The following is a 27,321-nucleotide window of genomic DNA, read 5'->3' as shown; positions in this document are numbered from 1 at the left end:
TTCCCGAGGATGGAGACTGAAAGTTACCGAATCTCAGCGGCGATTGGTTGGGAGGGAAGGGAGGGGGGAGAACGTAGAGCTACGAAAGCCGGAGAGGAGGGGCTGCGTCCCCCCCCACCGGAACCGGAAGTGGAGGCCGTGCCCCCTCCCTCCCCCCTTTTCCTCTCTCGCTGTTTCTTTCCGGCCTCTTTTCCCGCTTCAGGATCCGGACGGAGGTGGGGGGGCAATTTGGGGGCCTTTATTTTTTTGCGGGGGAGGGAGGAGGCACGAGAACAGTGGGGGTGGGGTGGGGGTCCCTAGAAGGGGGGGCCGGACCACCACATTCTTCTGGATAGCCTCTTTCCGGTTCTTCATGCCTCTGTGAAAGAGTACGGGGAATTAATGGAAACCTGAAACACTCCACAGGCTGAGGGTCGGGGGGGGATTGTATAGGAGTCTGTCCCCCCAGCACCCCTGCCGTTCCCAGAGTGACACCACGCGAGGGAACATCCCAGAATCTGACTCCCCTTTTCATCAAGTGACCACTCCTCCCCCAGACACAAAGCCATGGTCAGGGCTGTGAAGGGCAAAGAGCAGAAGAGGGTCTCCCGCAGAGTCCAGGGGTGCCCAACTTCGGGCCTCCAGAGGTTCTTGGACTGCAACTCCCAGAAGCCTTCACTTCTGCCTCTGCTGGCCAGGATTTCTGGGAGCGGAAGTCCAAGAACATCCGGAGGCCCAAGGTTGGGGGGACCCCCTGTTACCCCTGAAAATGGGTTCTTTATCTCCGGCGAAGAACACAGACCAAGATGCAAAGACCAGCTGTCTATTATGCCAATTTATTAAAATACACAGCCAGGGCCCAACCTCTTAAAGGCAGAGATGGACCCTGAACAATAGAAGCATAAACATTATATAGGTTTTGAGATACAGCATTGGGGATATAGGGGTTTTGACCTGATTGGTTCTTTGGGTCTTTGACATAGGATCTTCCTGATTATTGGCCAAAGAAGTTCCAGAGGTTATTCTAATTGGTCGGACTACAATGTCCATGTTATGCCCTCGTGTCCAGTTGACCTAGGATTGAGATGTTCTTTTGAGGAGTCAGGATGTCTGCAAGGAGTGCATCTGAATTACTTTTATCTCCCTTCCCCATGTTGATGTTACTTTCTTTGTATATGTAAAATAACCCAAGTTGCTAGATTTAGTGGTGTTTTGTTTTCCTCTCCTCACACATTAGAGTCAACTATCTAGGGTATTTGTCTTCATAAATGTCCTTGATGACTCTGCCTCTGGGTCAGATGGCCCCTCTGTTGTTGTTTTGGGGAGGAAGATAGCTGAGGATATGGCCTTATATTACTCTTATTGTTTCCTCTTGTAGTCTGGCTTATCTCACAAGTGAAGCATGTTGTAGCTTTTGAAGTGTAAACTATCCCCTTCTCCTTCTACTCTGTTTGTTTCTCTGGTCAATCCTCAGGATATGCATTTCAAGAATAAAATGTTACATTTCTGTTGCAATGATCAAAAGTAAAGTATTACATTGCTTACAAGGTATATGCATCAAAAGTTAGCATTACATACATATTAGCAAAAGGCAATACAGAGGATTCTGGGATGTACACGATGTGCAGGAATGCATTTAGATATATTTGTAGCCTCTGAGCATGTTAAATATATTATGTCTGTCGGTCTACTAACACTCCCCCCTTTTTAAATTCTGACAGCAATAAGATGGCTGAATTTAAACTTTCCCGTTGAAGGGACCTGGACCGAGTCCGGGTGCGTGGGATAGAAGGACACAGGGCAGTGGCCATAGCAATAAGCTTAGCAAGGATACCAATGAATAAAGCAACCGCAATGAGCAAAACAATTCCAAGAATAGTACTCTTAAGGGTGGAAAAATCAGGTAACCATGAGGTGAGCTTGCTCCAATCCCAATTCTCCCAATTCTCGGCGTTAAGCGCCGTATATGTACGTGTACGATCAGATTGATGTTTGCGAATCAGGGCAGAGAGGTTATCATGATCTAAAATCAAACCTTGTTGTTCGTCATGGAAAATACAACAAGTTTCATTAATATATGCACAAATCCCACCTTGTTGCAAAAGAACCATGTCCAGCGCAAGGCGGTGTTGCAGAACCATGTTTTTGACAGAGATAATTTCATTCTGGAGGCGTGTTTGAACATCCGCCGTAATGTTTTCAAGAATTTCTAGGGCCACTGAGGTATTATAGACAAAGTCTGCCAGGAGGTAGATATCCTTGTAGTTCTCTGCCACCCCTACAGAGGGGAGGAAGGCCCGTCCCAGGAGGGTGCCGACAGACCACTTCCATGGTTTTGAGAGGGAACGGGGAGAACGATGTATGGAGCGAGATGAATAATTAATCTCAGAGACAGCACGAGGATGCATGCCTCCTGGCCATAGCCACCCAATTGTGCATGTGCCCTCCCAGTCTGGTGGCAACACTTTGAGAGCTTTTAGGCCACAGAACCACCAGAACCCGGAGTCTAAGCGCAGAGGCGTAGGATGTTGCAAGGCATGTAGAGCATTAATAATGAGGGGTTTAGGAGCACGGGACCTTGCTGGATGTTGTAGGAAAAGTGTGTAAAGAGTATATTTAGTGCTGTTGTGTGAATGATTGAGAAATGGAACAGAGGCACCCTCTAGCATCCAAGTCATCCCATCCCAATAAAAGGTTAGTGAACAATTGGCCCAGACTCCCAAGAGGGGTTTGTGACTTATGGTCTTATTGAAACAGATAGCGGCAGGGCGCTGGGGTCCCCGTAATGTGAATGGGGGAACGTCTGAAAGGCCTACCTCGATGGCATCAATGGACTTGTTGTACCAGTCCGAAAGTTCCAGGGGGACCGGCCACGAGGGGAGACCAAGACGGCCATGGGAAGGGAAGAAAGAGCAAATCCAACAATCAGGCAAAGCTGCGTGGCGAACCACCTCTTGGTGTAGACGAACCATAGTATTCTCCTCGAAGGAAACCCCCCTTTGGGTGAAAAACAGCATCAGAATACCGAGCAACCGAATCATTATTGTCCAGAGCAAGCAAATGTCCTTAGATCGTGGGGTTTTGGTGTTGTCGCCGGAACAGAAATTTGAGACCGTCTACCCCTTTCACCGCCCAGCGGTCTCGCGGTACACGACGGAGATCTCGGGGATCAGGAGGGGGAGGCACCGGAGGAGGGATGAAGTCCTGTGGCGGGGGCGCGGCTTTCAACCGGGTGTAGTGTATCCAGGCGGCTTGCCCTTCGACTTTGACACAAGAGGGTGTGGTGAGCAATATCTGGAACGGACCCTTCCACCGCGGGGCGAACTGCGAGGCAGGGAGAGATTTCGTATAGACCCAATCTCCCGGGGAGAAGGGATGAAGGGGGTCGTCAAGCGTCACAAGATGCTTTTCCAGTAACCGGCTGTGATTTTCCTGCAAAAGTCGGGATATACCCAAAAGATAGTTACGCAAGTCGTCCCCCCCTTTCCCAGGCAGCTGGGACCTCTCGTCTGGGATGGAGCTGATTACAAACGGGCGGCCATACATGGCTTCATAGGGGCTGATGGCAAGTTTTCCTCTGGGGAGGACCCGGATGCGGAGGAGGGCTTGGGGTAGGAGGTCAACCCACCCGAGTCCTGTTTCCTGCATCATTTTCCTAAGGTGAGATTTTAGGGTCTGGTTGAGGCGTTCCACCTGGCCAGCACTTTGGGGCCGATGTGCGGCATGGAGTTTCCACTCTATATCTAGATAGGTGGACACCTGTTGAACAACGTCCGCAATGAAATGGGGGCCGTTATCCGATGATATGCCCTCCCAAGGGATGCCATGGCGTGGGATAATGTCATACAATAGGGATCGTACTACTTCCCTGGCTTTTTCAGTCCTGGTAGGGAATGCCTCGGGCCACCCTGTAAGGGAATCTACAAAAACGAGGCAGTATTTGTATCCCCGGTGTGGTTTCATTTCAGTGAAATCTACCTGCCAGCGAGCTCCTGGCCACAATCCCTTTGGTTGGGTTCCCAGGGGTCCCCTTCTCAGCCTTGTGTTTGGGTTATTGACGCAACAGATTTCACAGGCATCTGCCACTTCCTGAGCTAGAGTTGACAAGCCGTGGCCGTGAGCCCAGGGACGAACGCTATCCAACATAACTTGGGGGCTAGCGTGTGTGCGTCTGTGAAGTTCCCACATGAAGTGCCTCGTGAGTTGTCTGGGCAATACAAGTTTTCCATCTTCTGTATACATCCACCCATTTTCCCTCACAGTGCCTTTCTTCTCTAGCATTTCCTTACGCTCCTTCTTTGAGTATCGCGGTGATTCCGGTAAAGGAACCACGGGGGCGGGGAGGACGGCCAAAGCCTGATGCATTCTTTTTGATTCCTCCGCCGCCCGCTTCGCTGCCTCATCTGCCAGTCTGTTGCCTTCCCTTAGTCTGGCATCAGCTTCCTTCCCGTGCCCTTTTACATGTATTACGGCCACCTTATAAGGCAACTGAACGGCAGTGAGTAGTGATTGAACTTCCACTAAGTTCTTAATCTCTTCCCCTTCAGCAGTCTTATACCCTCTGTTTCTCCAAAGCCCGCCAAACGCGTGTAACACACCAAAGGCGTACCGGGAATCTGTGAAGATGTTTACCTTTTTACATGCTGCCAGCTCTAGGGCCCTTGTAAGAGCCGTAAGTTCCGCTTTTTGAGCGGAGGTGCCCGGTGGGAGAGGCCGAGCCTCTATGACGGAGGACTCGGTTACAACAGCATACCCTGCCATCCGGACACCGTCCCGAACCATGCTACTCCCATCTACAAAATATTCGAGTTGGGGGTAGGGGAGGGGAGAATCAGAGAGATCCTTGCGGCTGGAATATTCAGTTTCAATGGTATGTAGGCAGTCATGTATGACAGGTGATACCTCGGTAGAGGGAAGGGGGAGCAAGGTGGCTGGGTTTAAGCATGAACTGGTGACGATGCGCAGGTCAGGGCTATCGAGGAGCAGCGCCTGATATTTACTGATGCGCGCATTCGAGAGCCAAAGGCCTCCCTTCTGCTCCAATACTGTTGTCACCGCGTGCGGGACATGAATGGTAACCAGGGCGCCTAGAGAGAATTTTTGAGACTCTTTTGCTAAGAGGACTGTTGCCGCTACCGCTCGGAGACACGACGGCCACCCTTTGGTCACGTTGTCCAACAGCTTAGACAGGTATGCAACCGGCCTTCGCCAGCTGCCAATCTGTTGTGTGAGGACTCCCAGTGCCATACCTTGCCGCTCGTGTACAAATAGCTGGAACGGTTTCTCTGGGTCCGGCAGCCCTAAAGCTGGGGCGGAAAGGAGCCTTTGTTTAATCTCTTCGAAAGCTTTTTGCATCTCAGGAGTATTATCCACCTTTTCGGCCCCCTCCTTCAGAGCCTCAAACAGAGGCTTTGCCAAGATTGAAAAATTTGGGATCCAGATTTTACAGAATCCCGCCATGCCTAAAAAGGTGCGCCACTCACGCTTGGTGGTTGGAAGAGGGACTGCACATATAGTGCTTACTCTATCCTTCGTCAACTTTCTTTGTCCTTTCGAAATGAGGAAGCCCAAGTAATTTACTTCTTCCCTCGCTACCTGGGCCTTGTCCTGCGATACCTTGAATCCCTCATACCCCAGAAAATTGAGAAGATCTATTGTGGCGTGAACACAGTCATCCTGAGTGACCGCTGACAACAATAGGTCGTCAACATATTGGACAACCCGACACACCACTGTGGGGACCCACAGACGCAATATTTTGCTAAGGGCTTCTCCGAATAAAGTGGGGCTGTTTTTCCACCCTTGCACCAGAACGTTCCAGGAGTACTGGCCGGAAGGGATTCCCGGGGACCCGGGGGGGTCTTCCCATGTGAACGCAAAAATATGGGAGGACCCAGGGTGGAGGGGAATGGTAAAGAAGGCATCTTTTAGATCTAGACATGTGAAGAAAGCATGGGATCCTGGGATCAGGGTGACTAAGGTGTAGGGGTTAGGGACCACCGGTGATATGTCACAAGTTACCTCGTTTACTGCCCGGAGGTCTTGGACAAGGCGATACTTCCCGTCCTTCTTTGGTACCCCCATGATGGGGGTATTGAATGCTGAGTGACAAGGAGAGATGAGACCAGCCTCGAGGAGTGTCTTAAGGACCTTTTGCAGCCCTAACTTAGTTTCCAATTTCAAAGGGTATTGCCTGACTCGTGCTGGTTTCCGATTTGGCTTTAGTTCAATTATGACGGGTTCTGCCCTTTTCGCCCTGCCTGGAGTGCCATCTGCCCATACCCAAGGGACCACTTGGCTAATCACTTGTTGTAAAAGGGGGTCAGGAACCCCTGGTGTAAGTCGTGGATTCTTGAGAGTGAGCAGGAACGCGTTCGCGACTGCATTTCCCAATACTAATCTACAGCCTTCAGAATCAAATTCAAGCTTCGCTCCAAGTCTCATTAGTAAATCCCGCCCTAAAAGGCTGACTGGGCAATTTTCGATGAAGAGGAACTCATGATCCAGGGTAGCTTCTCCTGCTTGCACTTGCATAGGGGGGAGGAGGGGAACCTTTTGTACCCTTCCGGAGGCATCTACAACATTCCGGACGCCCCTCCCCATTGTTGGTCCTATCCCCTGGGGCCGGGTGGCGAGGACGGAATGGGTCGCCCCCGTATCAACTAGGAATGGGATCACCTGTTGGCCCACCGTTAAATCCACCATGGGGTCTCCTGGTGGGAGGTGGAATACCCCGGGGCCCCGTCATTGTTGTCCCGCACCTGTCTCAAGAGCATAGGCAGTACCCTGGGGAAGGGGGTGCGGGAATTGTCCCTGTCCCTGTTGGCTAGACCTGTAGGGGCAGGCATCCGCCCAGTGGTTGGGGTCCCCGCAAATGTGGCAGGTGGATCGGTTTGGATTTTGGGGGCAAGATCGAGCCCAGTGCGTGTGGTCCCCGCAAATGCGGCATCCCTCCCCCCCCGGATAAGGCCCTGCATGTGGGGGCTGGGGTCCTACGATTGGGAACTGAGGTTGGGAACCAGTCCCCCCCCTGGCTCCCCTCCCTCTGCCTGGCATTCCCCTACGTGTAGGTCTGTGCCCATGTTGCCCCCTTCTGGGGAACCCTGTCCCTTGGGCCGAGGCTAGAAGTATCTTCTGGGCTTCCTTTTGGGCTTCCTTGGCTTCTTCAGCCGCTCGATTATTAAAAACTTTAAATGCTATTTCTACCAGCTGTTGAACAGGGACCGATAGGTGCCCGTCCACTTTGTTCAGCTTCCGCTTTATGTCTTCGTAAGCGTTGTTAATGTAAACCGAATTCAGGAATGTGCGAGCACTCTCAGCCTCTGGATCCAGCTCAGTGTACTGCCGGAAGGCTCTGACTAACCTCTCCAGATACTCTGCTGGGTTCTCCTCTTTCTTTTGGAATACCTCATGAACCTTATGACTTGCAATTTGCTTGGGAAAGCCCTTCATGAGTCCAGCTACAATTGATTCCCGGAACCGTTCAAGGCTTGTCATGTGTTCATCGGTCTGGCCCTGGTCCCACGCGGGGCGGGCTTCAGGCACTACGTCCGTAGGGGACAAGTAGGTCTGATTGGTGTTATCCCTCCATTTTTCTGTGGCGTATTTACGTGCCGATTCCCACACCAGCTTACGTTCTGCTTCTGTCAGTAATACGTTAAGCAAGTGCATCATATCTCCCCACGTCGGGTTATGTGATAACACTATTCCTCTAATAAGCTCAGCCAATTTTTCTGGGTCTTCTGAATATTTGGGATAGTTACTCTTCCAATTAAACAGATCGGCAGTGGAGAACGGCACGTAAACACAGGCCCTTCGAATCCCTCCGTCTGGCTGTACGACAATTTGTTCCCGTAGGGGGAAGATGCCATCAGCCTTCTGATTGCTACTATCTACTTGTCCTGCCCGAGCCCTCGTGATGACCGGGGAGCGTGTGGGTTCCGTGTGTCGTGAAGTCTGTCTTGCATCTGGGCGGGAGCCCGACGCACCATCCCCTTCTACGTCACTAGAGTCTGGGGACACCCTTTCTGGGTCCCTTCGCGGGGATGCCTGAGGTTGCTGGACTATGACCTGAAGGTGGGGTTGAGGTGTCCCTAGAGGGAATTGTGGGACTACAAACTGTGGTTGCGGGTATTGGAAAACAACTGCTGGCGCAGGCGGCGAAGCAACTGCTGCCTGTGCCTGTGGTTGTTCCTGTAGTTCTTCCCTTTCCTCCTGATTCCCGGGCAGGGGGTTTTCTGGGAGTACCGGAGGGGCCGTGGGATAGACAGGGGGCGGGGTATACTCACCGGAGGCGTCTTCTAGTAGTCTCTTGGTTTGTACCTTTTTGATGACTGCTTCTTGTCCTTCCTTGAGATCCTGGATCGCAGCCAGCAAAGTCTTATAGTATTCCTCCTTTTCAGGAGCGAATTCCTCCACAGGGGGAGGAGGAGGTGGTAAGGGGGGCTCTGGAGAGGGAGGAGGAGCAATATAGTTGTCGGATTCATGATGACAACGTAAGGGTTGTAAAGTGATTGCTCCATCATACAGACTGGGGTCCTTGGCGATGGTCAGAAAGCATGAGGCATATCGAACATTATCTTGCTCCCCCTTCTTAAGCTCTTCCTCCGCCCATCTTGCCAGCGCCTTAAGGGCATCCGGCGAGAAGCTTCCAGTTTCCGGCAAAGGTGGGTTCACTGGAAGTGCGGAGGGCCATACCTCGGTGCATAATTTGATGATGCACCTTTTCTTAAGCCCCGATCTTTTGCCCACAAGCCCTCTCCAATTGTTTAGCACGCAGGCCAAGGGCGTCCCCTTATCGCCTGATGCCTTACTGGTGCAACGGCCCATAACTGGTCCTTGCCCAGCAAGTTTTACTCCGCCCGGCCGGGTCTTCCTTCTAAAGAGCGTCTAGGACACAAGCACTCCCAAACCCTGATGAGTTTGGCCCAGATGAGCACACTCACAACCCGCCAATCGTATCACACTCAGGTCCTGTTCACTACACACTTGCGTTCACCTCAAAGCGACACAGGCACAGCCTCAGCAATGAAGTGGGGCGTCTTTGTAGTGAAGGGTCTCCTTCAAGCACTTCCCCAGACCTCTTGGGATTACCGTCTTTCAGGAATCTCCCTTATCCTATAGTTCACGAAGAGCACCTACTCCTGGTACTCACCGTGGAGAGCGGGTGGCAGGCCGAAGGCCGGGGCTAGGTAGTCTGCGTCTTCCTTTGAGGAAGCCTCAGCTTCACCGGAAGGCCTTCCCGGCCAACGCACCAGAAATGTTACCCCTGAAAATGGGTTCTTTATCTCCGGCGAAGAACACAGACCAAGATGCAAAGACCAGCTGTCTATTATGCCAATTTATTAAAATACACAGCCAGGGCCCAACCTCTTAAAGGCAGAGATGGACCCTGAACAATAGAAGCATAAACATTATATAGGTTTTGAGATACAGCATTGGGGATATAGGGGTTTTGACCTGATTGGTTCTTTGGGTCTTTGACATAGGATCTTCCTGATTATTGGCCAAAGAAGTTCCAGAGGTTATTCTAATTGGTCGGACTACAATGTCCATGTTATGCCCTCGTGTCCAGTTGACCTAGGATTGAGATGTTCTTTTGAGGAGTCAGGATGTCTGCAAGGAGTGCATCTGAATTACTTTTATCTCCCTTCCCCATGTTGATGTTACTTTCTTTGTATATGTAAAATAACCCAAGTTGCTAGATTTAGTGGTGTTTTGTTTTCCTCTCCTCACACATTAGAGTCAACTATCTAGGGTATTTGTCTTCATAAATGTCCTTGATGACTCTGCCTCTGGGTCAGATGGCCCCTCTGTTGTTGTTTTGGGGAGGAAGATAGCTGAGGATATGGCCTTATATTACTCTTATTGTTTCCTCTTGTAGTCTGGCTTATCTCACAAGTGAAGCATGTTGTAGCTTTTGAAGTGTAAACTATCCCCTTCTCCTTCTACTCTGTTTGTTTCTCTGGTCAATCCTCAGGATATGCATTTCAAGAATAAAATGTTACATTTCTGTTGCAATGATCAAAAGTAAAGTATTACATTGCTTACAAGGTATATGCATCAAAAGTTAGCATTACATACATATTAGCAAAAGGCAATACAGAGGATTCTGGGATGTACACGATGTGCAGGAATGCATTTAGATATATTTGTAGCCTCTGAGCATGTTAAATATATTATGTCTGTCGGTCTACTAACACCCCTGCTGTAGACCCCCTGGACGGCTGCCTTGTGTGTGGCCACCCTTGAGACGCCCTTTGCTCTGTCTGGTTCGGCCTCCTTTTTCCAGCTGGCAAGGCGGGCACGAGATTGTGAAGCAGTTTTGGGCTATTTCCTGGCTTTTGGAATCGTGGGTATAGAAGCACACAATCTCCCCACACACACACACACACACACACACACACACATTCATAAACTGGAGGGTATTTTTTGAAGAATTGAATTCTCCAGATTGTCAGAAAGACAAAGGCTTCTATGCTAAGGGAAAGCTTTTAGTTTTGTCCATCTGAGAGAGGCTCCAGAATGATTTGTGTTTTTTTTCTTTTCTCCCAAGGACGGGGTGAGGTTCAGCTGATGCTCTCCCGACTTTTCTCTGGACGAAAAGAGAAATCCAAAGCCTCCCTTAAAGCAGGTAAGGGCTCTTTCATTCTTTGAGATCAGATGCGACACTGTATTTGTTTATTCATTAAACAATAACTCTATGATTAGCAGGATGAGAGACGTTTTAAAGCTTAGATCAGTATTTCAGAGAATTTTAGCCCAATTGCAGGAAGCATCGGGAGCATTTGGAGAACGCCTTCTACCAGACCTTCCGTGGTGCCTGGTGAGGGCCAGAGGGGCCACCGAGATGGGGCGTGAGAGTGCAAAGGACTGAATTGGTGTGAAATGTCAGGATTTGAACTGTTCTCCCCCAGGTTCTTCAGTCCTGGTGGAACAGAACTCTCAAACAAATAGTTCCTTTCATTCGTCCATTTCCAAACATACAGACAGAGAGAGAGAGAGAGACCAACTGGCAGCCTCTCTGTCTCTGAGGAAATATGAGCTCTCAGAGCAGTTGAGTTCAGGATAGCATAAGCTCTCAAACTGAACCAAATGGTGCATGTCTTCCTCCTCGTTTATATCCACATCAGCACCCGACAAATTACATTACATTGTTCTCTTACACCTTCCATCGTCTGCTGATACAGGATGACTTCCCAGTTTTCTTGATTAGTTGCACCTGCCATGCTAAGTCTGTTTCAGTTAACAAATTTGGACCCCATGACAGTATCAAAATGGTGGTGCTGTCAGTGAGATTCCAACTCTGGACAGCCTGGCATGCCCCCCCCCCCATTTCTCCTTTCCTCTTTTGGGATCGAAGAGGGTGAAGTGACTCCTGCATGTCGGGATTGTTGGAGAGGGAAAGATGGAGGAGTGCCTTCTTCTTCTTCTGGCTTCTCTGCAAGAGTAGACCTTTTTTTCAATCCATGGAGGCTTTTTGGTCAGTTCCAGTTGACTAATTGACTGATTTGGGGAGCATCCGTTACAGTTTTTGCAGGACTGATGCTGTCCCAGAAGAACACCCGCCAACCTTCTTCCTGTCTCTCTTTGGCTTCTTCCTGCAATGACCAAGGCAGGGTCTCCCCTGGCCGGGCGCGGAGCCTCAGCTGCCCTTGAGAGGAAGGGAAGGGAAAGCCGGAGACCCAAGGAGGAGGGAGGGGTGCCGTCGCTTCCTCAAGAAGGGCTCCTGCCAGGAGGTTCTGACAGGGAAGAGGGAAGCCTTGCACAGCCTCTGGAAAGAAACAGGAGGTGGGAAGATTGCAGGGTGCGGGTGTGGGCGTTTGTGCATTTATCGGGCCCCAGGCATGGATTTTAGAGAAGGTGCCATTTTAAGCAAGTGATAGATGGAGCACGTACATACACACACATACAGATATACACACATACAAACGTACATACATAAATGTGGGTTGAGGATTACTCTCCCAAGGTTCCCACAGGTTTTTTTTTAAAAATTGCCAAGATCTTTGTCCATCATTTCCCCAGAACTTATTGAATCTCTTGCAGAAACATCATTGAAATAATGTTTGAGGATGATGGTCTTTGGTCATAAGGAGAGGACATCGAGGGAAAATGTTTCCATTTTGAATCCCAACGCTAGGTGAAGGGGCAAAAGATACACGGAGACAGAGATTATAGGATCCGATGATCCTCCATTATTGAAAAGAAAATCACAAAGAGAAAATAAAGAGAGGATACAAATTACAATACACACCATCCCATCAGCTGAAATTAACCCACGCTACTCACGTCCACCTTTCTCCACCTCTTGCCACCTTTCCCTTAGGGACTTGGTTGGGGTCAGGATGATGGTTATTTTTGCATTTTTAGCACCCTATTTCTCTCCAAAAGCACATGGCTCTTACTAGTTTTCAATATCCCTCTTCGGATTTTTATTTCACTGGTCCATTGTCATCAGTGGCCACATTCCACATTTTTCTATACCGTTCCTCTAGGTTAATTTGATAATCGCTTTTCCTGTTCCTTGCAAAGATGAGCCTTGCCATAGGCACCATTTAATAGCTAATTCCTTTTCTTCTTTCTTCCCTTGGTTATTAACCATATTCAATAAGGCAATCATGGATTCAATCGAGTTTTTTCCCTAATCTCCTATAAAACACCTCCAGCACAGAGATGATGCATTATTATTTAATATATTCAATGCCACCGGAATTAAGTGCCATCTCCATTTTACTCTATAGCAATTTTCTTTTACCCTTATGCTTCATTATTCTGTTATTACTGCGAAGAGTGAGATTCGCAGCTTGGGGATCTATCTGGACCAGGCGCTCACCATGGAAACATATGTGGCATCTGTGGTCCGCTCCACCTATTTCCATCTTTGACAGATTACCCAGCTGCGTCCCTATCTTTATGTCGAGATTAGACCACTGTAATGCTCTCTACGTGTGGCTACCTTTGAGATTGATGCGGAAACTCCAAATGGCACAGAATGCGGTGGCCAGACTTCTTAGTGGGGTGAGGAAACACCAACACATCACTCCCACCCTGGCCGCCTTGCACTGGCTGCCCGTTCGGTTCCACATTGATTTCAAAGTGTTAATGATTACATACAAAGTCCTAAATTTTAATTTTTTTTATTATAATTGTATACATGTTCACTGTTAGCCGCTCAGAGTGGTATAGATTTACCAGATGAGCGGCATATAAATCAAATAAATAAATAAATAAATAAATGGTTTAGGACCTTGATACTTGGCCGGAGACCTCCTCCCACCTAGCTCTACTCGTGTCACCCGTTCTAGTCAGGAGGGGCGACTGAGGAGCCTAACGCCGAGGGAGGACCAGAAAGAAAAGACGAGACACCAGGCCTTCTCAGCAGTGGCCCCTCGACTTTGGAACAGCTTGCCATCAGAGATCCCTTTGGCCCCCTCGCTGGGCATTTTTAAAAACCAACTTGGAAGACCTGGTTATTCAGACAGGCCTTCCCTCCGGGCACTATTTAAATTTCTTTTTATTCTCTCCATCTTAAATTACTATCTATGTGTTGTTAATTGCTAATTTATTTCTATTGTTTTACTTTGTGTTCTGTGAGCCGCTCAGAGTAGACTATGTCTAGATGGGTGGCATAGAAATTCAATAAATAAATACGTAAATAAATAATAAAATAAATATTCCATGTTTTACTCCAATCTTTCCCTTCAGATTCTTTAACCATGTCTTCCTTTTAACACCTGGGGGTTTATATCCTGCCTCTTCTCTCGGTTTGCACATTTCACTTACAATCTCCTTTCTATTTTTCATTGCTTCTAACTTCAGTCTTTTTTTTCAATAGTTTCCTCAAATTTCACATTTTTTCTACTTTCTTCCTTTTCCATTCTTTTGCCCATTTTCCTAACTGAACTACTTTTAGTCATGAAATCCTCCCTTCTCCCACCAGCTTCCCTATTTGATTGCTATCTTGTATCCGCTTCATCCAATCTTTTATACACCCATTTAAGAATTTATGGAAAATGTCTCAACCACTTTGGTCAGAGGGGTTAATCATCACTTGCCATTCTTGTCAGTAATCTTTATTGGTAACATCCAGAATAGGAAATTTAATTTAAGGATCTGTTTCCTTTTAAGTAATGCAACAGCTTGGGCCCAGGTTTCTTGAAGGACGGTATCTCCCTATATGCACCTTCTTGGGGATTAAGATCAGGAGAGGGGGCCCTCCTCTCAGCCCCATTGCCAGGCCAAGGACAGCTGATGGGGACATGGGAGAGGAGGGCCTTCTCGGTGGCAGCCCTCAGGCCATGGCACGCTCTCCCTCGGGAGATCAGGAAAGGGACCTTCCCTGTTTATCTTTCTGAAAAAAGCTAAAGACCCATCTCTTCAGGCAGGCTTTTAACAATTATAAATCCCTGCACCCCATTTAAGAAGATAATACTAATTTTTCCTATTTTAATATTTTAATTATATTTTAAATCATATATTTATTTATTTATTTATTTATTTATTTATTTATTTATTTATTTATTTGATTCGATTCGATTCGATTCGATTCGATTCGATTCGATTCGATTCGATTTGATTTGATTTGTACCCCGCCTATCTGGTCTACTCGACCACTCTAGGCGGCTTCCAGTATAGGATAATACAATAAAACACAAAAACATTACATAATCATTTGATACAGTTAAAATAAAATTGAGTGAGAATAAAATAAGAAGGAATAGACAATAAATGAGGTATTGACTGGAGGGAAGGCCTGGATGTACAACCATATTTTTAATTGGGTTTTAAAGATTCCCAGCATAGGGGACGCACGAATCTCTGAAGGGATGTTGTTCCAGAGGCGAGGAGCCACCGCCGAGAAGGCCCGGTTTCGTGTCTTTTCCTTCCGGGCCTCTCTCAGTGTCAGGCTCCTCAGCCTCACCTCCTGACTCGTGCGGGTGATCCGGGTAGACGGTGGGAGCAGGCGTTCCACCAAATATCGAGGTCCTAAACCGTTTAGGGCCTTGCAAGTAAAGCATTAAGACTTTGAAGTCGACGCGGAAACGAATGGGCAGCCAATGCAATGCAGCCAGAGTTGGAGAAATATGTTGGTATTTTCTCACTCCAGTGAGGAGTCTGGCCGCCGCATTCTGCACCACCTGAAGTTTCCGCATCAGCCTCAAAGGCAGCCCCACATAAAGCACGTTACAGTGGTCTAATCTTAAAATTACGAGCGCATGCACCAAGGTAGTGAGTGCCCCCATGTTGATGTAGGGCCGCAGCTGAGCGATCCGCCACAGATGGAAAAAGGCGGTGCAGACTACCGATGCCACCTGCGTTTCAATGGTGAGTGTCAGGTCCAGATGTACGCCCAGGCTGCGGACCCCACTTTTCGTGGCCAGGGTCACCCCCCCAAATGTAAGAGAGTCACTAAAGCTGCCAACCACAGGGCCACCCACCCTCAGAACCTCCGTCTTGTCCGGATTCAGCCTCAGCCCATTTTCCTGCATCCATTTCAGTACGGCTCCCAGGCAGCGCTGTAGGGACAGGACGGCATCACCTGCAGTTGGTGAAAAGGAAATATATAGCTGGGTGTCATCAGCATATTGATGACATGAAGCCCCACAGACCCCTGATGACCCCTCCCAGCGGCCTAATGTAGATGTTAAACAGCATTGGGGAGATAATCGACCCCTGTGGAACCCCACAATTGAGACTCCACGGGGCCGAGACCCTCTCCCCAAGTTGCACTCTCTGGGGACGGTCCCCCAAGAAGGAACGGAACCAGGCGAGTGCCAAGCCACCAATTCCCAACTCGGAGAGCCTACCCAGGAGGATAGTGTGGTCGACGGTATCAAAGGCCACTGAGATGTCGAGGAGGACCAGCAGAGACATTTTATCCCTGTCGGCCTCCCTCAACAGGTCATCACACAGGGCGACCAATGCCGTCTCTGTACCGTGGTGTGGCCTGAAGCCCGACTGGAATGGATCCAGGGCATCTGTTTCATCCAAGTGAGCCTGAAGCTGATCAGCCACCACCCTCTCGACCACTTTGCTCATGAAAGAAACATTGGCGACGGCCCTGTAGTTGCCAATTTCGTCCAATAATTTGTATTCTAATTTTTAACCTACAGTGTTTTTAACTGTGTGACTTAATGTTCTGAGCTGCTTTGGGTCCCTTCTTGGGAGAAATGCGGTGTATACATTAAGATAACAATAACAACAACAAAAATAATAATAGTAACAGTAATAAACTGTGGAATTCCAGCCTGGTGTGTAAGCTTTGGAGACCTCCAGAGCTGTTCATCAGCCTCAGTAGTGCTTATGTCGGAGTGGCACAGTTTTTTTAGCAGCGCCTGTTGCTGAAGCTCCTTGTTCCAGTCCCACCAGTCAAGAAAATCAGGCAGAGGTGCTAGACTTCTAGCAACTAAGTCTATTGCCATTTATAAACAGCAGCAACGGCGTAAAAGTCCACAACCCTCTCCATGAGCCAAGAGAAAGAAGTCATGACCCAGTGGCCATATAGACTATCCCACACTGTCCAGTCGGTGGTCAGAGACCTGACATCATCATCTTCACCCTTAAGTTGTGTATTCCAGTGTCCTTGTTGGACACACCTGCTGACACTGTGTACATGGTCTCTGTACCGAATGTTCATGGCTGTAAAATTCAGGTTCTGTTGTATTTGGCTTATTTTATATAACCTGACAGTCTGAATGTGGGATATTGTACTTCTGTAGCCACAATTTTTTAAAAATATGATCCAGTGTGTTGCCAGCAGGAGAAAAAGTTGCCAGGCTCCCCATAGGAAAAGGCAGCCTGAATATTAGGAGCAGGACTGGGAGCAGTGAAGATGGTCTGTGCAGGACACTCTCTCTTCTGCTCCCTGCCATCCACACTTGCTGAAAAACAGCCCTGACCTTTGCCTTCAGTTTGGAAGAGAAGCGGTGGATTGTCGCACTGTCAGCTTCTGGGATTTCCCCTTGTGGGATGTCGCTCTGTGAACGGTAGTGGTGCTGGGTGAGCCCTGCTCCACCTCTTCACCTCTTGGCCTCTGGAGTGTCTCTGGGTTCCATGGTTTCCCCTGCTATTTCACACTGTTACAAGACGGGGGATACCTTGGTCAGAAGTACTAGGAGCGAGAAGGACCTTGGAATCGTTTTAGATCACGTCAAAGATGAGCCAAAAGTGTGATGTGGCTGCAAAAAAGGCCAGTGCTATTTAGGCTGCATTAAGAGAGGGAGAGACTCCAAATCCCATGAGGTGCTAGTTCCCCACTCCTTGGTCAACCTAATCCTCCTAGTTTCTGGTATTAATACCAGTACTTTTTATTAATCCTTGCTTTTTCATCACTATTTCAAAATCTGTTAATTATGTTTTGCCAGTCTGTCAAATCTTCCTTCATTGGTTTCATCCTAAAGAAAAAATAATTTTAGGTAGTAACCCTTTGTTACACATTACATAGTACATCAAATTAGGCTTTCCTTACTACGCTCTCTTACGAATTATCTTCCATATTTCCGTCATATCTTTCTCCGTTTTGTCTAATATATGTTTATGTTGTAAAATGTCAAGAAAACCTTTGATATGTGGACACAAACAGTGGCCTTGGTGGAAGCGTAGATGTTGCCCCTCTGGAGGGAATGAGAAGAGAGCTGACAGAAACTCCGTGCTTTGTCTTTCTCTCTGGATGCAAAACCCTATGACAGGCAAACGTAATTATAAAAATACTTTGTATTTAAACATCTAATTTAAGGAAGTACAAAGATTGATACTATGGTGTAAAGAAAATCATCTCACACTTAACATCAAAAAAACTAAAGAACTCATAATTGATTTTAGGAGGAAGAGAAATGTACATTTACCACTGTACATAAACGGTGAGGAAGTGGAGAGAGTTGGTAGTTTTAAATTTCTGGGTACTTACATCTCAGAGGACCTCTCATGGACTATAAATGCCAACATGCTAATAAAGAAGGCACAGAAGAGGCTGTATTTCCTGAGAATGCTCGGGAAGTTAAATTTATCACAGCATTTACTTCTGTCCTACTACCGTAGCACCATTGAGAGTGTCCTAACCTATGGCATTCTGGCATGGTTTGGGAGTAGCTCTGTAGCGGACAAAAAAGCTCTACAGAGAATCATTAAAATTGCCCAGAATATCATCGGGCTCCAGCTACCAACCCTGGATGACATCTTCAAATCCCGCTGTCTGAGGAAGTCACACAGCATCCTGAGAGACTCTTCCCATCCTGCTTATAACTTTTTTGAACTGTTACCGTCTGGCAGAAGATATAGAACAATTAAGACTCGGACCACACGTTTTCTAAATAGCTTTTATCCTAGAGCTATAATTGCAATTAATAATGAGCTTAAAGACCACCAGTAGTGAACAATTAGTTGGACTGTGTTACTTGGCCTGAGGTGTAGATGTTTGTATTTTTAGTGGGGGACTTCTAGTGGGTGGGGAGTGTTTGGGGAATGTTATGTGTGTGCATGTGTCTGGTCTCTGGATGTCTGTGAATTTCGTTGTATGGTATACTGTGTATATACTTACAATGACAATAAATTTTATTATTATTATTATTATTATTATTATTATTATTATTATTATTATTATTATTATTATTATTATTATTATTATTATTATTATTATTATTATTATTATTATTATTATTATTAAATAGCTTAACTTCAGCATAACAGTGTGTACAGAACATATAATGACTTTTTTGCTCACGATCCCACTGTCAGCCTGACTGCCCGTCAGCAAAGGTGCAGCAACGAATGCTCTTACCTGAGCTGCTTTCATACAAACTTCAGCCCCCAGAATCCCAGGCGCCTACCCGTGGCTACGGCAGCCTCAAACTTTCCCAATGAATCACCTTCGGGATCTGGCTGACCTACACACACTTTGTTTCTTCGGCTTTCCTATTGATTGATTGATTGTTTGATTGATTGTATTTCTACCCTGCCTACCTGATCAAACGTACATTCCTATGTGAGTATGTTGAAGACCTAAATTTACTGTATTTCTCAGTGACCTGATCTGTACGAATATTTTGACATAAAATTCCTGTACGTAACCTCCACCTCCTAGCTTCTTTATAATCACATGTACTCTTAAAATCCATATTCACCAGTGTGTGATCTGCTACTTTTATTAACCCTGTGTCTGTTTTACAAACTTTAAATCACAATCACTAGATGCATACATATATAATATCTCCTAAACTAACTTTTATATGCTGATGAATAAAAAGTTTAAATATCTGGTTGCAGAACCAGAGGTTCACTGCTGTGTCTCCCACGGATAAGGTCAGCTTGTGTGGCCCTCGGGAAAATGCAAGGTCCCAGAAACAGGGAATGGGGAACAACTTTTGAGTATTCTCTACCTAGAAACCCTTCAAAAAAGGGTAGCCATCAATCAGAATTGACTTGATGGCCCATGTTTAATAATATTTTGGTTAATATTAATCAACTATATTTTGCCATCACTGGCCCTTTGGGAAGTATCAATTCAGGCAAGGGGAGTCCATGATGTTTTCACAATATGGCTAATTTTTCAAATGTTGCCAGTAAAGTCTTCAGGAGACATATGCCTTTCAAAGGAGTCAAAGACAGAGCAAACTCTTTGGTTTAACCTCCAGTTAGATTCTGCTCTGTGCTATATTCTCAAGACATCTTTTTTTTCTCTATCAGGTAACAAACATGATGGCCAGAATTATACAGAGTCTCTTCTTCTGTCCCTGAAAAGAGTCAAGTGTGAAGCTGGGAAGAAAAGCTTAGAAAAAACCCATGAGCTAAAGGAGAAACGGATTAAATGCCTGAAGTGTGAAGACAGCTTCAGAGCAGTGCCGCTAGTTTAGTTTGAAGAACTCATCCTGGGGAGAAATCATACAAAAACATGGAATGTGAAAAGGGTTTCAGTGAGAGAAGAAATCTGCCTTCACATCAAAGGACCCACACTGGGGAGAAACCACATAAATGCATGGAATGTGAAAAGAGCTTTAGTCAGAGTGGTCAGCTTAGGTTACATCAAAGGACCCACACTGCGGAGAAACCACATAAATGCATGGAATGTGAAAAGAGCTTTACTCGCAGTGATGCCCTTAGGTCACATCAAAGGACCCACACTGGGGAGAAACCACATAAATGCATGGAATGTGGAAAGAGCTTTAGTTGGAATGGTGCCCTTAGGTCACATCAAAGGATCCACACGGGGGAGAAACCACATAAATGCATGGAATGTGGAAAGAGCTTTAGTCAGCGTGGTGCCCTTAAGTTACATCAAAGGACCCACACTGGGGAGAAACCACATAAATGCATACAATGTGGAAAGAGCTTTAGTCAGAGTGGTGACCTTAGGTCACATCAAAGGACCCACACTGGGGAGGAACCACATAAATGCATGGAATGTGGAAAGAGCTTTACTCTCAGTGGTCAGCTTAGGGTACATCATAGGACCCACACTGGGGAGAAACCACATAAATGCATGGAATGTGGAAAGAGCTTTAGTCAGAGTGGTGCCCTTAAGTTACATCAAAGGACCCACACTGGGGAGAAACCACATAAATGCATGGAATGTGGAAAGAGCTTTACTCTCAGTGGTCAGCTTAGGGTACATCATAGGACCCACACTGGGGAGAAACCACATAAATGCATGGAATGTGGAAAGAGCTTTAGTCAGAGTGGTGACCTGAGTAGACATCAAAGAACCCACACTGGGGAGAAACCACATAAATGCATGGAATGTGGAAAGAGCTTTAGTCAGAGTGGTGACCTGAGTAGACATCAAACGACCCACACTGGGGAGAAACTACATAAATGCATGGAATGTGGAAAGAGCTTTACTCTCAGTGGTCAGCTTAGGGTACATCATAGGACCCACACTGGGGAGAAACCACATAAATGCATGGAATGTGGAAAGAGCTTTAGTCAGAGTGGTGCCCTTAAGTTACATCAAAGGACCCACACTGGGGAGAAACCACATAAATGCATGGAATGTGGAAAGACCTTTAGTCAGAGTGGTGACCTTAAGTTACATCAAAGGACCCACACTGGAGAGAAACCACATAAATGCATGGAATGTGGAAAGAGCTTTAGTCAGAGTGGTGCCCTTAAGTTACATCAAAGGACCCACACTGGGGAGAAACCACATAAATGCATGGAATGTGGAAAGAGCTTTAGTCAGAGTGGTGCCCTTAAGTTACATCATAGGACCCACACTGGAGAGAAACCACATAAATGCATGGAATGTGGAAAGAGCTTTACTCTCAGTGGTCAGCTTAGGGTACATCAAAGGACCCACACTGGGGAGAAACCACATAAATGCATGGAATGTGGAAAGAGCTTTCTTTCAAGTGGTCAGCTTAGGGTACATCAAAGGACCCACACTGGGGAGAAACCACATAAATGCATGGAATGTGGAAAGAGCTTTAGACAGAGTGGTGCCCTTAAGTTACATCAAGGGACCCACACTGGGGAGAAACCACATAAATGCATGGAATGTGAAAAGAGCTTTAGTCAGAGTGGTCAGCTTAGGTTAGATCAAAGGAACCACACTGGGGAGAAACCACATAAATGCATGTAATGTGAAAAGAGCTTTAGTCGCAGTGATGCCCTTAGGTCACATCAAAGGACCCACACTGGGGAGAAACCACATAAATGCATGGAATGTGGAAAGAGCTTTAGACAGAGTGGTGCCCTTAAGTTACATCAAGGGACCCACACTGGGGAGAAACCACATAAATGCATGGAATGTGAAAAGAGCTTTAGTCAGAGTGGTCAGCTTAGTTTACATCAAAGGACCCACACTGGGGAGAAACCACATAAATGCATGTAATGTGAAAAGAGCTTTAGTCGCAGTGATGCCCTTAGGTCACATCAAAGGACCCACACTGGGGAGAAACCACATAAATGCATGGAATGTGGAAAGAGCTTTAGTCAGAGTGGTGCCCTTAAGTTACATCAAAGGACCCACACTGGGGAGAAACCATATAAATGCATGGAATGTGGAAAGAGCTTTCTTTCAAGTGGTCAGCTTAGGGTACATCAAAGGACCCACACTGGGGAGAAACCACATAAATGCATGGAATGTGGAAAGAGCTTTAGTTGCAGTGATGCCCTTAGGTCACATCAAAGGACCCACACTGGGGAGAAACCACATAAATGCATGGAATGTGGAAAGAGCTTTCTTTCAAGTGATCAGCTTAGGGTACATCAAAGGACCCACACTGGGGAGAAACCACATAAATGCATGGAATGTGGAAAGAGCTTTAGTCGCAGTGATGCCCTTAGGTCACATCAAAGGACCCACACTGGGGAGAAACCACATAAATGCATGGAATGTGGAAAGAGCTTTAGTCGCAGTGAGGCCCTTAGGTCACATCAAAGGACCCACACTGGGGAGAAACCACATAAATGCATGGAATGTGGAAAGAGCTTTAGACAGAGTGGTGCCCTTAAGTTACATCAAGGGACCCACACTGGGGAGAAACCACATAAATGCATGGAATGTGAAAAGAGCTTTAGTCAGAGTGGTCAGCTTAGGTTACATCAAAGGACCCACACTGGGGAGAAACCACATAAATGCATGTAATGTGAAAAGAGCTTTAGTCGCAGTGATGCCCTTAGGTCACATCAAAGGACCCACACTGGGGAGAAACCACATAAATGCATGGAATGTGGAAAGAGCTTTAGTCAGAGTGGTGCCCTTAAGTTACATCAAAGGACCCACACTGGGGAGAAACCATATAAATGCATGGAATGTGGAAAGAGCTTTCTTTCAAGTGGTCAGCTTAGGGTACATCAAAGGACCCACACTGGGGAGAAACCACATAAATGCATGGAATGTGGAAAGAGCTTTAGTTGCAGTGATGCCCTTAGGTCACATCAAAGGACCCACACTGGGGAGAAACCACATAAATGCATGGAATGTGGAAAGAGCTTTCTTTCAAGTGATCAGCTTAGGGTACATCAAAGGACCCACACTGGGGAGAAACCACATAAATGCATGGAATGTGGAAAGAGCTTTAGTCGCAGTGATGCCCTTAGGTCACATCAAAGGACCCACACTGGGGAGAAACCACATAAATGCATGGAATGTGGAAAGAGCTTTAGTTGCAGTGATGCCCTTAGGTCACATCAAAGGACCCACACTGGGGAGAAACCACATAAATGCATGGAATGTGGAAAGAGCTTTCTTTCAAGTGATCAGCTTAGGTTACATCAAAGGACCCACACTGGGGAGAAACCACATAAATGCATGTAATGTGAAAAGAGCTTTAGTCGCAGTGATGCCCTTAGGTCACATCAAAGGACCCACACTGGGGAGAAACCACATAAATGCATGGAATGTGGAAAGAGCTTTAGTCAGAGTGGTGCCCTTAGGTCACATCAAAGGACCCATGCTGGGGAGAAACCACATAAATGCATGGAATGTTGAAAGAGCTTTCTTTCAAGTGGTCAGCTTAGGGTCCATCAAAGAACTCACAGTGTGGAGAAACCATAGAAATTTATGGAATGTGGAAAGAGCTTTATTCAGAGCTCCTGATAAGGCAGAAGGAGCTCATTCAGTTTTGTGCTGATTTCTACTGGAAAAAATAAGCAATAAAATGACGTAGTGCAAAACAGAGAGAAAAGATAAGTGCAGTGCATTGTGAAGTGCCACTTCTGATTTTTTTACTTTCATCGTTAATTAAAAGATATCACAAAATAGATGTGGAACCTTGTGCTAAAAAAATGGAAATAAGTATATATTGTGCAATAGACGGTTTTACAAAATTAGTGTAAATAGAGAATGGGATGGATGTTCTAAGGCTAACTGATGAAAGAAAAGCAAGTAATGAAGAGAGAGAAGCTGTCCTTTGTTTTATAAGGATTTACCCTCAAAAATAATAATCGTAATTGAGTTTTAAAGAGGCTACCAATGAACCTATTCTCTCTTTTTTATGAACACACACACATATATATATGATGCATGAAGAACCAGGCATTTCTATGCTACTGTATTGAGAGTATACTGCTTTGTAATGGCAGGGATTACACTGGAAGGAGTGGAAATTTTGGTTTTTCAAGCTCTGCTCTCTTTGGGCCCTGGACTGCACTGGACCGGAGGTGACCAAATCCTTTGATCCTTAACATCTGAGCTTCTCGGAGGCTGGGAAATCTAAGCCTTGGGAAGATTTGGTTTTGCTGACTTATGCAGAATAAAGGAATATAAATATTGGGAGAAATCTCACACAAAGTGTTATTAGAAAGGAATGGAGAAACATAGGTGTTTGGTTTCATGATGCCGGGTGAAAGTCCTTGGAAGAACGGAAAGATAACAGTGTGGAAGTGACAGCCACCAATGGATTTTAGAAACAACTGGGAGAGAACAAAATTGTCTGTTAACAACACATTTACAGCCAAATTGTGCTTTTTTACTTTGTATATATTTCTTTTTTAACTGTAAATACTTTTGCATGTTTGTTGTGGGGTTTTTTCGACTCTTTAGCCCTTTTCTGAAGGTTGTTCTTCCTAACGTTTCGCCAGTCTCTGTGGCCGGCATCTTCAGAGGACAGGAGTCGGTATTGCACCAGTGCAAAGAGTTTTGATTCCTATCCTCTGAAGATGCTGGTTACAGAGACTGGCGAAACGATAGGAAGAACAACCTTCAGAACATGGCTAAAGGGCCCGAAAAACCCACAACAACTACCAACATGAATCTGACCCAACTCCGGGAGGCAGTGGAAGACAGGAGGGCCTGGCGTGCTCTGGTCCATGGGGTCAAGAAGAGTCGGAAACAACTTAACGACTAAACAACAACATCTACAGTATGATATATGCAGGAAATGGGGAAACCAAGAGGAGATTCAGACTATTTCCTGAGAATATTTTTGAACCCAAAATCAGCAGCAGCAAACCTCACACAAGACTACACACACACACTGAGAGAGAGAGAGAGACAAACTTCTCCAAGTGTAGAAAATGGACAGGCCCTCTCCCCAGGGTCTCTCCTGCCCCCATTGCTGTGGGTGGGAAGAGCGGGGGGTTTGAGGTTCAGCTTTGGCTGCCAGATGGGTGGCATAGAAATGCAGTATCATCATCATCATCCACATTCCCAGCTATCTTCCAACTTACATATTCCTGCGTTTCCCTCCGACTTGACTCACAACTGTCGCACGAGCTGCGAAAGATGAAGGTGGTGGGGTCTTGCGGCTGGCTCCCTCCCTCCTATCGTGATGCCTGGGTTGGTCTGGAATGGATGCTTCAGAGCCATTGGCTTTACAAAAGGCCTGCCTCCCACCCACCCCCAGATGCAAAGGCTGAAATGATCCCTGTGAGGAGGGACTCTTTCTGGGTTGCATTTCTCTGTTTATTTTATTTTCTCCAGCCCTCCACCTAGGAGGGGCGAGTCTTCTTCTTCTGACTCTTCCCAAAGCCCCCTCCGTCCGTCTGTCAAGAGGAGCCTCCAAAATCAGAGGCCGCCGGAGAGGTGGTTCGTCTTTGGAAACGAGGAGCCGGCCTTTGGGAAACGGGCTGGCCCTGGAGGGGGCCTTTGGGACCTGACCCCCGGAAAGGGCTCTTCCTGGGCAGCCAGGAGAAAACTTTCCAGCAGAGATCTCCTTTCTTGGGGGGAGCAGAGGAACTGGCCGGCAGGATCTACCCCTCCAGTGCTGGCCAGAGGGGGGAGGGGGAAAGGGGGCAGAGGCCACCTGGCCGGAGGGCAGACTAAGGGGCCTGGATCTAGCCTCCCTCACTCCTAGCCAACCCCCTATATTCTCCCCACCTCCAAGCCCCATTTCTCTGGGGCCCCTCCTATGCCCCCACCCCTTCCACAGGAACTTCACCTGAGGATCCAGACGGAGGTGGGCGATGGTCGGGGGGGAGAGGAGAGAGCAGTGGGGGGGGTGTCCCTAGAAAGATATCCCCCCAATGGGGAGAAATATAGCCCCTGCCCCCATCTCACCCCCCACTCCTCGGGGGGCTGGAGGGGCCTCTCCGTTCCTCATCTCCTGCTGGGGGAAGGGGGATCTTTACTGGGGCTTGTTTGTGTGTGTGTGTCTAGCCCTGGAGGGGTAGACAGGAGGGGGGAGCCCAGCTGCAACACCCCACAACCTGCATCCCTGGAACTGACATCAGCTGATGCTCCAGAAACCGACTGGGACACACCTCATTGGAGGTGGAGACTGCAGGCTCAGAAGCCACAGGGACTCCTAATGTCCGAGCATTCTGAGCCCAGAGGCTAAATACTCAAAGCTAAGTTTTCATAATTTTGGGGTTAGAAAAGAGTCTGTGTGGGTCTTCTAAAGAAAGGTGTCTTATAAATGGAAAAATATTGTATTTTTTGAGAACAGCTTTATCAATCTTCTTAACCTCTTCTCCAATGTTTTCTTTGAAGAATGTTTTTTTCCAAAATTCCCTCCCTTCCATGCATTTCTAAACATTTTCATATTAAATCCTTATTGTTCGTTATAATACCTGAAATACATACATACATACATATAAACTTTATTGTTTCTGGCCATAGACCTTTACAATATTGTTTCTACTGTAGCATATAAAATCCAAATAAAGCAGGTAATCACCTTAAAACCATTAAAACCATTAATTACCTTAAAACCATTAAAACCATTAAAACCATTAAAAACCAATAAAACCCAGTCTAAAAATATTGTCATAATGTAAAACGTCAATCCACTAGATACAGCATTTATGTGGCATTATGATCCCTGACAAATCGAAGCCTCAGCTTCTTAGCTGCTAGTGCAAATTGTGCTACAGTATATGTAATGTACAACTGTGCATCAGCAAGCAAACCTACTACTGTTTCAGTGGTATTACAGTTAAAATACATCTGAATGATGGGTGACAGAAATCTTTCTCTAGGATTTTTATGGAGAGGACAGAACAGTAGGTAATGAGTTAGATCCTCAATTTGGTTGCAGCCGAAGACACATTTCCGTTCCTCGACTGGGATTCCTTTATATCTCCCTTCGAGGTATGCTGAGGCCATCTGTCCAAATCTAAGTTCTGTGAAAGCTCTGCGAATCTGGGGAAAAGTCAATGATTCAAAATATTTTGGCTTTGCATGATTCACCTGAAGTTGAGGATACCAGGTAAAAAAACGGGACCCAACAATAGCTGCCCTATCCTGGCTAGCATCAAGATCAAAGATCCAGTTCCTAAGATCGCGAGAGCTTAAACTAAGGAACTTTTCCATCAAAAGGTTATAGACCTTTAATTTTTGGTGACATTGTTGTGCCCATCCACCAGACTTTAGTTGTTCTAACCAACAGCACTTTGTCAGGAAGGAGTCCTCCAAACTCTTCAGTCTATGCCAATATCTAAGATAAGCCAGATCAATTCTAGCGG

At 46.6% G+C, this 27,321-nt stretch overlaps 1 protein-coding gene across 1 annotated transcript; it reads left to right on the top strand.

The window, feature by feature from the left end:
• Nucleotides 1–135: 135 nt before the first annotated feature.
• On the top strand, nucleotides 136–23,891 carry LOC140702924 (uncharacterized). Its single transcript, XM_078382490.1, is given in 3 exon segments — nucleotides 136–215; nucleotides 10,535–10,612; nucleotides 19,663–23,891. A coding segment is annotated over 1 exon segment (3,366 nt). The 5' UTR covers nucleotides 136–215; nucleotides 10,535–10,612; nucleotides 19,663–19,867; the 3' UTR covers nucleotides 23,234–23,891.
• The last annotated feature ends 3,430 nt before the right edge of the window (nucleotides 23,892–27,321 follow it).

Source organism: Pogona vitticeps, chromosome Z, assembly GCF_051106095.1.
Source record: "Pogona vitticeps strain Pit_001003342236 chromosome Z, PviZW2.1, whole genome shotgun sequence".
NCBI lineage: Eukaryota > Metazoa > Chordata > Lepidosauria > Squamata > Agamidae > Pogona > Pogona vitticeps.
This window is presented reverse-complemented; position numbering and strand designations above follow the sequence as displayed.